Source organism: Carlito syrichta, unplaced genomic scaffold, assembly GCF_000164805.1.
Source record: "Carlito syrichta isolate Samal-C Ts95f unplaced genomic scaffold, Tarsius_syrichta-2.0.1 Scaffold315711, whole genome shotgun sequence".
NCBI lineage: Eukaryota > Metazoa > Chordata > Mammalia > Primates > Tarsiidae > Carlito > Carlito syrichta.
The window spans coordinates 572927-587659 of NW_007259807.1; the positions used below are offsets into that span (position 1 = coordinate 572927).

Below are 14733 nucleotides of genomic sequence, written 5' to 3' on the forward strand. Positions count from 1 at the left end.
AGGTGAGGTGGCTCACAGCTTTAATCAGAGTACTTTGGGAAACCTAGGTGAGAGGACTGCCTGAGCCCGCAGGTCTGAGACCAGCCTGGGTATCTGAGTGAGACCTCATTGCTGCAACAAATAAAAAAAAAAAAAAAAAAAAATCAAAAATCAAAGACCTCCTGGGCATGGTAGCGCGCACCTGTAGTTCTGGCTACTTGGAAGACTGAGGCGGAAGGATCGCATGAGCCCAGGAGGTTGAAGCTGCCGTGGCCAAGAGAGTGCCACTGCACTCCAGCCTGGGCAACAGAGTGAGACTTCAACTCAAAAATAAAAAACAAAAATAAAAAGTAATACAAAAGGAAAAAACAAAAGAGAAAAACAGTAAACATAAAATGATAGATCTAATCTACCCACATCATAATTACAAACCTTAAATAGTCTAAACACACCAATTAGAAGATAGAGATAGCTAAAATGAATACAAAAATAACTAAACACGATATGCTGCTTATTAAAAAAAAAAAAACTACTGTGAAGACATAGATAAGTTAAAATAAAACAATGGAAAAAATCTATTCTGCAAACAATCATAAGAAAGCTGTAGTGCTAAATAAACATCAAATAATGTAAACTTCTGACAAAGATAACACAATAAAGAAAGGCTAGTATTCAAACAAACAGTGCTGGAACAATTAAATATGTATATGCAAAAAAAACAAACAAATAAAAAAAAGCCCTAATCCATACCTTATATAAAAATTAACTCAAAATAAATCCTGAATATGAAACCTAAAATTATAAACTTTTGGAAGAAAATATAAGCAAACCCTTTGTGATCTTGGATTAAAATTAGCAAAGGATTTCATACATATGACATCTAAAACACTATCAATAAAAAAAGCATAACTTTCCTTTACCAAAATTACAAACTTATGTTCTGTGAAAGATACTGCTAACAGAACAAAAAGACAAGTCACAGACTGGGAAAAACGTTTAGAACACATAAAGAATTCTCAAAATTTAACAAGCCAATACAATTTTTAAAATGGGCAAAAGATGTGAAAAGATGCTTCACTAAAAAAGAGAATATTTAGATGATGAGCATGTACATGGAAAGATATTTAGCATCAATAATCATTAGGGAGTGTATACTAAAATTACAAGGATATAACCACATATTTGTTAAAATGGCTACAAGGCAGACACAGTGGCTCAAGCCTATAATCCCAGCACTTTGGGAGGCCGAGGTAACAGGACTGCCTGAGCCCACAGGTTCGAAACCAGCCTGGGCAACTTGGTGAGACCTCATCTCTACAATAAATCAGAAAATTAGCCAGGCGTGGTGGCGCACACCTGTAGTTCCAGCTACTTGGAAGGCTGATGCGGAAGGATCATCTGAGTCCAGCAGGTCGAGGCTGAGGTGGCTGTGAGTGTGCCATTGCACTCCAGCCTGGGCAACAGGGTGAGACTCCAATTCAGATATATATATATATATATATATAGTAATTTTTCATGCTTATTGCATTTAAACACCTGTTCACAAAATATTTTTTCCTCGTTGAAACACAGACAATTATAGTAAAATTTTCAAAATAATTAGCACATTTAAAGTTAGAGGCTGCCGAGCTTGGTGGCTCAGCCTGTAATCCCACGCCTTGGGAAGCTGAGGTGAGTGGATTGCCTGAGCCCACGGGTTCAAGACCCGCCTGGGCAACTTGGTGAGACCTCATCTCTACAATCAATTGAAAATCAGCCAGGCGTGGTAGCACACGCCTGTAGTTCCAGCTCCTTGGAAGGCTGAGGCAGAAGGATCGCCGGAGCCCAGCAGGTCGAGGCTGCGGTGGCTGGAAGCGGCCATAGCACTCCAGTCTGGGCGACAGAGTGAGATGCCAACTCAAAAAAAAAAAAGTTGGAGGCTTACCTAAGGATTAGAAAACAGAATTAATCCTTTGCACTGGGAGGCATCTCACACCTACAAGCAATTCAGTCACACTTTTTTACAAAATAGTGAAAACCAAATCACTTCATATTAAATAGTACAGCATTGGAACCAATTATTTTTATTGTTATGATATTTGGCTTATACTGGAATTTGGACACTGAGGAACTTATTTATGCCAAAAAAGTCAAATTTTTATACGTCATATTTTTCTAACGTGTGAAAGTCACCAACATGCATTTCAGGTTCATTGATACATGTTGTACAATAGTGATTTGTTTGATGTCGTCCACCTCATTTTTTCTATTCGAGCAGACAATGCAATATCATTTTATTCCTCCCACATTAATAACATGTAATTTATTGTCTAGTCTGTTGTTCAAAGAAGATATGGAAGGATGCACTCATGATTCCTGAAAATCACTTCTCAACTGATTGACCATATCTCAGTATACATTCCATCTCTTTGTTTTTTCATGCAATTTGAATGGAAAACCTCAAGGAAACATATATTTTTGAAAAATTTGCACTTGTATGAGTCTATACTGTATAATCACTAACAATCTCTTTATGTCCCCTAAGAAGAGACATCTAAGTGGTTTGCTAGATTTATGATGTTCCCTCAGAGGGGACAGCCAAGTGCAAAGGGTTAAGAGCACAAGTTACATTGGAACAACAGATATTAAACTTGTTTTCGGTTCCTCTTTACCCAAAGGGTCTCTTTCAAAATTTTACTTACTCTCCCTTGATAATGCCTGCCACTTTCAGGGCCTCAAACACCATCTCTGTGCAATTAAATCACTCCAGTTTTCTATTTCTGTAACTTGTGATACTTTAATTACACAAGTAATCATCTGGTATTTCAGGAACTTATTCACATAGTTGTATTTATTATACTGACTTCTGTTGCTTCATACACTCCACAACGGAAGTGGTTAGATACATTTCCACGTAGATCCTTACTATTCAGTAAGTTTAGGATAGATTCCCAAATCTACATGTCTAGCCAATATAGCATTACTAGCAGCCTAATGTTATCTTCATTGATGTAACATAGCCACAAAAGAAATAAACGTCTAATTCCTTCCCTTAAGAATCACCTGACTTTGGGAGGCTGAGGCAAGTGGATTGCCTGAGCACGTGGGTTCAAGACCAGTTCAGACAACTTGGCGAGACCTCGTCTCTTTAATAAATCAAAAAATTAACCAGCCGTGGTAGCATGAGCCTGTGGTTCCAGTTACTTGGAAGACTCAGGTAGAAGGATCATCACTGGAGCCTAGCAGGTCGACACTGTGGTGGCTGTGAGCATGCCACATTCTAGCCTGGGCGACAGAGTGGGACTCCGACTCAAAAAATAAATATATAAATAAGTAAAATAAAAATAAAAATCACCTGGAGAGAGGCATTAAACATCTTCTAAATGCTATCTTTTAATCTATTATTTTCTCTCCTTTATTATTTGTACTTTTCTTCTTGAGGCTTTTAACCTCAGACTATTTTTTTTTTTTTTTTTTTGAGTCGGAGTCTCACTCTGTCACCCAGGCTGGAGTGTAGTGGCTTGCTCATGGCCACTGCAGGCTAGAACTGCTGAGTTCAGATAACCCTTCCACCTCAGCCCTCTAAGTAGCTGGAACTACAGGCATGGGCCATCACACCTGGCTAATTTTTCTTGATTTATTATAGAGACGAGGTCTGACCAAATTGCCCAGGCTAATCTCCAACCCTTGGGCTCAGGCAATCCTCTTGCCTTCACCATCCCAAGTGCTGGGATTACACCGCGCCTGGCCAAACATCAGCTTGTTAAAAGAACTTCTAACCAATGGTACCTCACTACATTCAAATTTATCTTTCAGACTGCTTACCACATCAACCTTCCTGCATGATCGAGTTACTGAAACGACAATCTCATACAGCTTTCACCTGCATACATAATAAATTTTAAAACCAGCTAGCCAGCACAGTTGTGCCCATTTGTAATCTCACATAACTTGGAGGATGAGGTGGGAGGATCACTTGAGCCCAGGAGTTCCAGCCTGCAGTGAGCTATAATTGCACCACTGCACTCCAGCCTGAACAACACAGCAAGACCCCATCTCTAAAAAATAGAAATTTTAAAATTTTAAAAAATAAATTTCAAAAAAACTCTTTACAATTCTTACTACATAGTAAATCTATAACACATCCTATACTCAGTCACTCTGAATTATTTATGCTTCCTTAGATTAAGAACTGAAACTTATATGATCCTTACCATTCCCCCACTTTGAAATTTCAATCCACCATTCAAGGTCTCTTTTACATACTACCTTCTCCATTAGCTTTTCCCAGCCTACAGTAACATTTATTGTTCATTCACTATATGGCAGGAATACTAACAGGAATCGGAATCTGGCACTTTGTGTATTTTCAGATCCTATAATCCCAACCTCTCTGTATCAGTCTTCTGTATGTGTGTTTCTTTTCCACTGGAGATTTTACATCCTCAAAGGCTTGTAGTGTTTTACAGATCTCTGAACGTCCATTATCATCTGAACAGTATGACAGAGAGTGTGCAAGTATTTACTGAAGTCAACCAATGAAAGAAATTCTAAGACCTGTGAGACTTTCATGTAGAAACTCCAGTTGAAATGCACTATAAACACTAAACACCATGATGCAAAAATGCTGCAGGGCGCAGTGGCTTGAGGTTGTAATGCCAGCACTTTGGGAGGTGGAGGCGAGATAACTGCCTGAGTCCACTGGCTGGAGACCAGCCTGGGCAACTTGGCAAGACCTCGTCTCTACAATAAATTTTTTTAAAAAGTAGCCAGGCATGGTGGGGCATGCCTATGGTTCTAGCTGCTTGGAAGGCTGAGGTGGAAGGATTACCTGAGCCTAGCAGGTCAAGGCTATGGTGGCCGTGAGTGTGCCACTGCACTCTAGCCTGGGCAACAGAGTGAGACTTCTATTCAAAAAACAAACAAACAAAGACCAACAACAACAACAAAATGCTCAGAAAACTGTGATCATCTTCTTAACTTCAGCTGACTTTTAGATTTGAAGTTAGTAAAGAACCAGTTGCAAACATCCATAGGGTAACTGATTTTTGACAAGGGTACCAAGCCCATCAATCAAAAGAATAGTCTTTTCAACAAATGGTGCTGGAACAACTGGATTGCCACATGCAAAAGAATAAAGTTGAACCCTTACCTCATATCATATACAAAAATTAACTCAAAATGTATCAAAGTCCTAAATGTAAAAGCCAAAACTATAAAATTCTTAGGAAAAAACAACAAATAACCTCATGACCTTGGATTCAGCAGAGGATTCTTAGATGATGCTGAAAACATGAACAACAAAAGACACAACAGCCGGGCTCGGTGGCTCAACCTGTAATCCTGCACCTTTGGACCTTTGGGAGGCTGAGGTGAGTGGATTGCCTGAGCCCGCGGTTCGAGACCCGCCTGGGCAGCGAGTCCTCATCTCCATAATAAATAAAAAAATCAGCTGGGTGTGGTAGCGCATGCCTGTAATTCCGGCTACTCGGAAGGCTGAGGCGGAAGGATCGCCAGAGCCCAGCAGGTCGAGGCTGCGGTGGCCGGGAGCGGCCACTGCACTCCAGTCTGGGCGACAGAGTGAGACTCCAAATCAAAAAAAAAAAAAAAGACACAACAGATATATTGGACTTCAAAATGTAAAAATATGTACATCGAAGGACCCCACCAAGACCATGAGAAGACAAACAACAGAATGAGAGAAAATATTTGCAAATCATTTATCTGATGAGAAACGTTTATCTAGACTATAAAAAGAACTCTAACAACTCAAGGCAGGGTGCCGTGGCTCACACCTGAAATTCTAGCACTTTGAGAGGCTGAGACAGGAGAATAGCTTGAGCCCAGGAGTTTCAGAAAAGCATAAGCAATATAGTAAGAGAACTTGTTTCTACAAATAATAATAATAATAATGAGAACCAGGCACAGTGGCACACACCTGTAGTCCAAGCTACTTAAGAGGCTTAGGCAGGAGGATCACTTGAGCCAGGAAGAGGTTGCAGTGAGCCACAATTGTGCCACAGCCCTCTAGCCTGTGTAACAGAATAGGACCCTGACAAAAAAAAACAAAAACAAAAACTCTAATAGCTCAACAATTAAAAAACAACCCAAAAATAAACAAAGTCTATGAACAGACATTTCTTTAAAGAGAAAAATAGCCAATAAGCTCCTGAAAAGATGTGTCCATAAGTCACTAAGAAAATACAAATCAAAACCACAATGAGGATGTACTGAACCCAAAGGTCAGAAAATAGCAAGTGCTGAGGATGTGAAGAAATTGGTATGCTCCCACAGGACTGGAGGAAACGCAAAATGGTGTAGCCATTTTGGGAAACCAGTCTGGAAATTCTTCAAATGATTAAACAAAGTTACCATATAACCCACAATTCCACTTGTATATGAAAGTTTATAAAAAGCATTATTCGTGCCGGGCTCGGTGGCTCAACCTGTAATCCCACGCCTTTGGGAGGCTGAGGTGAGTGGATTGCCTGAGACAGTGAGTTCGAGACCTGCCTGGGCAGGCGAGACCTCATCTCTACAATAAATCAAAAAATTAGCCGGGCATGGTAACGTGCGCCTGTAATTCCGGCTACTCGGAAGGCTGAGGCAGGAGGATCACCGGAGCCCAGTAGGTCGAGGCTGCAGTGGCCGGAAGTGGCCACTGCACTCCAGTCTGGGCGACACAGTGAGACTCCAACTCAAAAAAAAAAAAAAAGCATTATTCATAATAGCCAAAGGTGAAAACCACCCAAATGCCCATCACCTGACAAATGGATAAACAAAATGTGGTACAGCCATACAACAGAATATTATTTGGTCATAAAAAAAGAATGAACTACTAATACATGTTACAGACCTTGAAGCCATTGTGCAAAGTGAAAAGACCATCTTACTGTAAGGGTCCATTCAAGTAAAGACCCGAATAGGGAAATCTATAGAGACAGAAAGCAGATTAGTGGCTGCTTAGAGTTGGGGGCAATGGAGATGGGAGAATGGGGGGGAGGAGTATAACTAAAAGGTATAGGGTTTCATTTTGAGGTGATGAAAATGTTCTAAAACTGATTGTAATGATGGTGGATATGTATGTGAATATACTTAAACCCATTAAATTGTATACATTAAATGGGTGAATTATATGGCATGTGAATTTTATCTCAACAAAGCTATTTTTAAAAAAGAACCAGGTATGTAATATACCTTTTTTTTTTTTGAGTCGGAGTCTTACTCTGTTGCCCAGGCTGGAGTGCAGTGGCATGCTCATGGCCACTGCAGCCTTTACTTGCTGGGCTCAGGAGAGCCTTCCACCTCAGTCTTCCAAGTAGCTGAAGCCACAGGCATGCAGCATCATGCCTAGCTAGTTTTTGGATATACTGTAAAGATGCGGTCTAGTCAAATTGCCCAGGCTGGTCTCAAACCCCTGGGCTCAGGCAGTACTCTCGACCCCACCTCTTAAAGTGCTGAAATCACAGGCGTGAGCCATCATGACCAGCCTAATATAAATTTTTTTTAAAGGTCCTGTCTACTATTCCATGCAAAAAAGTGCTTAAAGGTCAGGTATATTTAAGCTTGGGCCATATCATTTAAGGAAAAAAGCAGTATTCATAAACAATAAAGCCTTGCCTCTCAGGTAGCATAAAAAAACAAGCTTTTGCCAGATTCTTTCCCTTCTCATTCCCTGCCCTAACCCCACCTCAGCTCTCCACCACTTTCTTGTTTCATAGTCACAACAGAAACATATACTAAGGGTTTGGAATATGTTTTTATTTACTGAGCATGGCTTTATGTGGCTATTAGTAATTTTAAAAGAAGTTTAATATTGGATTAAAAGCATATATTCATAAGAAGAAAAAGTACTCAATATCACTAATCACCAAGAAAATGCACATCAAAACCACAATGAGATATTATTTTACCCCAGTTAGAATGACTACTATCAAGTCAAAAAATAACAAATAATGGTGAAGGTATGGAGAAAAGAGTCCTCTTAGACACTGTCAGTGGGAAGATAATTTGTATGGTTATTATAAAAGTCCCTAAAAAAACTAAAAATAGAACTACCACCTGATTCAGCAATCCCAACTACTGAGTATATATACCCAAAGGAAAGAAAACTAGTATGTTGGAGTTACCTGTACTCCCACATTTACTGCAGCACCATTCACCATAGCCAAGCTATGAAATCAAACTAATTGTCCATTAACAGATGAATGGATAAAGAAAATGTATATACACACAATGGAATACTAGTCAACCACAAAAAAGAACAAAATCCAATCATTTACAGCAACATGGATGAACTTGGAAGACATTATGTTAGGTGAAATAAGCCAGGCACAGAAAGACAAATATCACATGTTCTCACTCATGTGGAAACTAAGAAGTTGATTTCATAGAAGAAGAGAACAGAATAGTGATTAGGAGGGCTGGGAAGCGGGGGAGATAGCCAGAGGTAAGTTAATAAATACAAAATTATAGCTAAACAAGAGGAATAAATTCTAGTGTTCTAGAATACCACAGAGTGACTATAGTTAACAACAGCTCATTGTATGTTTTCAAATAGCTAAAAAAGTAGACACTGAATGCTTCCAACAACAAAAAAATGATAAATATTTAAGGTAATGGCTAAACTAATTACCCTGATTTGATTACACATTGTATACAGGTATACACGATATTTCAATATCACAGTACCCTATAAACATATATATTATGTGTCAATTGATAAAAGCAAAAAATACACAGATATACTAATCCATAGGCATTTCAAACATAACAATTATGCCACTGAAGCTTTCCATAATTTGATTTTCCCCTTGATGGATTTCACTGATTCCCCTCTCAAATCAAAGATCCTCACACGAACAAGTTTCTATATAAATAATAATAAAACAAACTCTGGCTTACTTTCTTAAAATTAAAAGGCATTCATTTATATGTCTTATTTTCAATTTATAGTTGAGGTAATGTATATTTTCTTAGGTAATAACTATTACAGGTAGATAATCTGCACCAGAATCACTTAGAGCTTTGCAACTCAGTGCTGTCTATGGACCAAAAGCAATGTTATCATGAAAATTTGTTTAAAGTGCAGAATATTGGGTCCTACCCCAGTCCTGCAGAACCAGAATTCACACTTCAACAAGATCCCTAGGTAACATGTATAAAGTCCGAAAAGCACCAATCTAGAGCACCTATTAAACATGTAGATTCCAGTGAGGCACAGGCATCTGCATTTTAAAGATTAACACTAAAGTTTAACAAGCACTGTTTTAAAAAAAAAAAAAGTGGGTACTGAAAGAACATTCCAGTAGAGTAGTTTTGGTAAAGGACAAAATACTGCTATATATCCTTCTCCAAACAGTTTGAAAAGAAAAAAAATCGGAATTTACAAATCTCATAATCATACTACTTTCTTAAAATTAATAACCTAAATGAGTACATAAAATAAGGGGTTTAGATGAACAATCAAAAACAACTGTATTTACAACCTTCACAGTGCATTAACCAAGATAAACTTAGAGTATTTATAATCAAACTTCGTAGACTTTTACTGAAAAAAGGTCAAACACCATATTTTTTTTTAAAGTCCCATCCACATGGAAAACATAGATTATATTTCTTTTTACTCAACTCTAAAACAACTTTAATTAAACAGAACGCTTAGTGTTCACAGTATTCTAGTACACTAGGGTCAATCAAATTTACTTGGATTCTTGAAGGCAGAAAACCTTTATATCCAACAGGAATACAGGTTTTGCAGACACTAATCTTCAACACATATATATGTTAAGGTAGCCACATAGGTAGATTTAAAGAGTTAAAAGGATACTAAGCCCCCAAAAATATATTCTGCAAAATAATTCTTAAGAAACCTTAGGAGATCCTGGTTCTGACAATCCAGCAAACATTTACTAAATGTAAATGCTCAAGATTTTATGAAAGACTCAAAGATGATCAAGACACTGACCATAGTCCCAGGGAGCCTATAACCTGAGGGCAGGTGGGGTTTGGCTGGGACACTGCATAGCAATTAGCGAATTGTGGTCAGTGCTAAAAACGGTTCCGGAAGTTTCCAGTTTCAGGTAACTGATTTTCAGATAATGGATATTTTACAATTTCCAACTGATTTGGTGCAGAGCTGAACAAGCCGAGAAAGTTTATTTAAAAGTACTTTATAAAGTAGTACAGCCTGAGGTAAACAGCCCTCTGGGAAATTTGCTTACATTTCGATACACTTACAAACACTTAACTTTAGGCTATGAGGTATGTGTGCTCTTACCAAACGCAAAGCAATTTAAATGTGAACTGAATATAGGAAGGCCCAATATAGTTAAGTTCATAGAGGGTGTTTCCTTTGACAAAAACAGGAACACTCTCAGCTTTACAGATCGCTGACCATGCGAGAAAAGAGGAAAAAGGACTGGGGATCTGCTTCTATTTCTCCCCTGGTAACTTTAAAAAAAAAAAAAAGCCAGTTTCCTGGACTACTCCCTCCTTCAATTTTATAGTTTATATGAACACTATGGCCCCTAAAAAGTCTAAAAACGAAAGACAAAACAAGCAAATGCATTTACCTATTTAACAGTCCAAAACAGAAGCACCTCTCTCAAGGAGAACTAACAGCTCAGGAAGGGCAAAGGCTGGGAAAAGTGCACCCACACACTCCGCAAAGACCCTCGGCCACTCTGTGATCCCTTCACTGCTCTGAGCGCACACCCCCCAATGGGAAGGGAAAAGCAAGCACCGCTCCCCAGAGACTACGGAAGCCCCAGAGGAGCGCGGCGGAGATCTCAGATCCAGAGCAGCTGGCCAGGAAGAAGGGGTGCCACTGACACCAAGAAAGGCCGGCTGAGCAGGGGAGGGGCGCTGCATGCTCCGTCCCGTCCGCTCAGAGGAGCGGGTCGGGGGGGCCGGCAGGCTCTCCCGAGGAGGCCTTGCCGCTCAGGCCAAGCCACAACCCACGGACAGGCACCGGAGGTGGGGTCCGCGTCACGCGTCACAGGTGTCACCGCGAGCTGGTCCTTGCAAACCCGCGGAATGGGGAGAGACAAGTCGGGGCAGCGGAAAGGCACCTAAGGGTGAGACGCGCGGCAGCAGCGCTGCGCAGCTCCCACAGGGACGCGGTCTCACCTCTAGGGTGGAGACAGTGCTGGTGAACAGGTCCTCTCCGTCCTCCAGCTCCTCAAAGTCGGTGGGCTTCCCGTCCCCCAGCGGAGGAGGTTCCCTCTCGGCCGCCATCTTCGCTCGCCCGGACGACTGCGCGAGCGGGGCCTCGCGCGGACCTGTCACGTGAGCACGCACGGCCGGGCTGCCGCGCGGACCCGCCGGCTCCCCCTGCCTCCCCAGCCGGTCCTCGCGGCCCCGCCCAGTCGCGCTAGGCCCCGCCCCCGGCCTCGTGACGGCACGCGGCCCCGCCCCTTAATTGCTCTATTTGTCTCCTGGGTGGAGACGTGGCTTTTCTCTCACCCCGAACTTGCCGGCCTGGCTTATGTGGAAGAGTCTTGGACTTTTATTAGTACATCACCTTCTTAGCAGGACTAGGCCACACGATTTCTGTTGGCACTACTAATTTCAAAAGCTCCTTTAGGAAGTGGAAGAGCTTGAGGACTAGTCTGGACTCGGGTTACACACAGATTGCAGCAAGATTGAGTATTGGTGGGAAAGAGACATATTATATCTCTTAGCTCTCTCTAGGACTTTATCCAGTAGAACTTTCTAAGATGATGAAAATGTTTCATATCTGTGATGCCAATAGAGTAGCTACTGGCCAGGTGTGACCAAAGAACACTTGAAATTTGGATAGTGTGAGGAACTGAATTTTTAATTTTTTTTTTTTGAGTTGGAGTCTCACTCTGTCTCCCAGACTGGAGTGCAGTGGCCGCTCCCGGCCACCGCAGCCTCGACCTGCCGGGCTCCAGCGATCCTTCCGCCTCAGCCTTCCGAGTAGCCGGAATTACAGGCATACGCTACCACGCCCGGCTGATTTTTTGATTTATTGAAGAGATGAGGTCTCGCTGCCCAGGCGGGTCTCGAACCCGCGGGCTCAGGCAATCCACTCACCTCAGCCTCCCAAAGGCGCGGGATTAAGACTGAGCCACTGAGCCCAGCTTGAATTTTTAATTTTATTTAACTTTAACTAATTATATTCCAAATAGCCACATGTTGTTGGTGGCAACCTATTAAATGTTGCAGCTCTAGAGAACAAAAAGACCCTGAATAATTTGTTGTCTGTGCTTCACTCTAATTTCAGCATGAACCGCATAATTTTTTCCTCCAAGTAAAAGCCAAAAGGTCTGGAAAAATGACAGAAAAATCAATGATTGCTTGGTAAGAGCACCATACTCACATTCCCTGGACTGCAGTCCATCACCTATGGACAGTCTGGAGTCTGTCTGGGGTCAGAAATGAACTTCTTATGAACACTCACAACCTGGCTTGTGCTGATTCTTCTCTGGATCCTTCAGTTTTACTTGTGTCTCTACTTATTGCTTACTACTTATCTGCCTTATGCGATGGTCATTTATATTCCCAGCCTGTCTTTTTTGGTGGACATCTGAATTAGTTGAGATATAGGTCCTGATGCATGTTGCCAAAGACACATTATAAATGGCTTGAAAAATGTACAAGTTTAACTGTTCCTCATGTAGGACTGGTTTGAAGGTTTCCTGAGTTCATCCAGAGATACAGGCTCCTTCTGTTGTTCTGCCCTCCCTAGGGTGTAATCTCTTCCTCATGGTTCAATTTGCCTTTCTGCCACAATTACACCATATTCCAGCTGGCAGAATAAGAATGGAAATGAAATGAAATGATAGCACCTTCCTTTTAAGAGGACAGTCCAGAAGTTGCACACGCCACTTCTGTCCACGTCCCTTGGACCAGCTCATTAGTTATATGGGCCATCACTAGCTATGAGAGAGACTAGAAAATGCAACTTTAAAAATTAGAGGTTCATTTACCCCAAAAGAATGTAGGGAACTAGCAGTCGCTACTAGTGCAATCGTTCACTATTTTTATGGGTAGTGTACCTGAATTTCCTTCTGGATAGCCATTCCTCTCCCACCCTCAGATGTGAGTTTTCTCCAGCTCGGGGATGGAGTGTACGAGGTAGACTTAAACCAGACACAGTGTTGACGCTCTTGATTCCAGTGGTTAGTGGGAAGTCAGAATCTGTTGCATTTTTCCTAAACTCTCAGCAGTTTTAGCTGTCTTTCTTTCCCTGTTCAGCTTAAATTCTATGAGCCAGAACTGTAAGAATTGTCTTGCTGTTTTTCTCAGTTCTTCTTCTTCCTTGGTACCTTACTTTTCTGTTTCATCTTCTGTGAAATCCCAAATTTAGCCATCAGCTTCTCTAATCTTATATCCAGATTGCTAAAAGCGTTGAAAAATAAAACCCAACCTCAGATTGAAGATCCTGTAAGTCCTTGATCACCATTCCAACTCCATACTGCCTAAATACCATTTTTTCCTTTCCAATTCCCTCCACTATTCTTCATAGCAGAGGTTCTAAAAATTCATTTTTCTCAAGTACCCCACCATCTTTTTCTCTGCATTTTCATCAAATGATTTAGCCTCCTCATTCAATGAAAAAATAAAATCCACTGAAAGAATTCTTCAACCTTCAAATACGATTGAAAATTTCTTCTTGCCAGGCTCATGCCTATAATCCCAGCACTTTGGGGGGCAGAGGCAAGAGTATTGCCTGAACCCATGAATTTGAGACCAGCCTGGGCAACATGGCAAGACCTCATCTCTACAATAAATCAAAAAATTAGCTGGACATGGTGGCACACGCCTGTAGTTCCAACTACTTAGAAGACTGAAGTGGAAGAATCACCTGAGCCCAGCAGGTCGAGGCTGCAGTTGCCGTGAGTGTGCCACTGCACTTCAGCCTGGGCTGCAGAGTGAGACTCCTACTCAAAACAAATAATAATAAAATAAAATAAAAAGAAATTATTGTCTCTCTGTGCTCCCATTCTACTGTAATCATGGACAGTTTTCTACTTCCCCAATACACTAGAGGATCGTTGATTTCAGGGACCATTTATTATTTGACTTTAATAAATGACATTTATTATTTGATCCTTAGAGGCCTTATGTTAGTTATCTATTTCTGTAAAACAGACTGCACAAAATTTAGCACCTTAAAACTATCAATATTTATTTCCTTGTGGTTTCTGTGGATCAGAAATTCAGTTGCAGTGTAGCTGGGTGCCTCTGATTCAGGGTCTCTCAGAAAACTGCAGTCAAGGTTCTGACGAGGCCTGCAGTTATCGCATGGCTCTACTAGAGAGGATCTACCCTCAAACTCAGTCATGTGGTTGGCATCAGGCCTCAAGTTTTTGATGGCTGTTGGCTGGAGACCTGAGTTCCTTGCCACACAGCCTTTTTATAAGGCTTCTCACACATGTCAGCTTGTTTGCCCCAAGGTAAAAAACTTTTAAGAAAGACCAAAAGAGCTCCAAGAGAGGGTGAACAAGAAAGAAGCCACCGTCTTTTTGTAATCTAATCACAGGAATGACGTCTCATCACTTATGCTGTATTATGCTCATTAGAAGCCCATACCCAAAGGGAGGGTAAAATAAGAGTGTGAATGACAGGAAGCAGAAATTTGGGGGTCCATTTTAGAAGCTGCCATAAGATCCCATAGAATTTAGCACTCAGTCAAATAGACACCCTATGCATACCCTCAATGAATGAATGAAGAAAGCCGGGCTGGGTGGCTCAGCCTGTAATCCCGCGCCTTGGGAGGCTGAGGGGAGTGGATTGCCTGAGCCC

The 14733-nt window shown here is 41.2% G+C and overlaps 1 protein-coding gene across 2 annotated transcripts in view; it reads right to left on the reverse strand.

Moving 5' to 3' along the window:
• The window catches only part of SNX2 (sorting nexin 2), a 67099-nt gene extending 55795 nt beyond the window's left edge, over window positions 1–11304 (reverse strand). For both annotated transcript variants that reach the window (XM_008073177.1, XM_008073176.1), the window contains exon 1: window positions 11089–11304. In XM_008073177.1, the coding sequence (XP_008071368.1) occupies window positions 11089–11196 (108 nt within the window). In that variant the 5' untranslated portion in view covers window positions 11197–11304. The remainder of the gene's footprint in view (window positions 1–11088) is intronic.
• Window positions 11305–14733: the final 3429 nt, after the last annotated feature.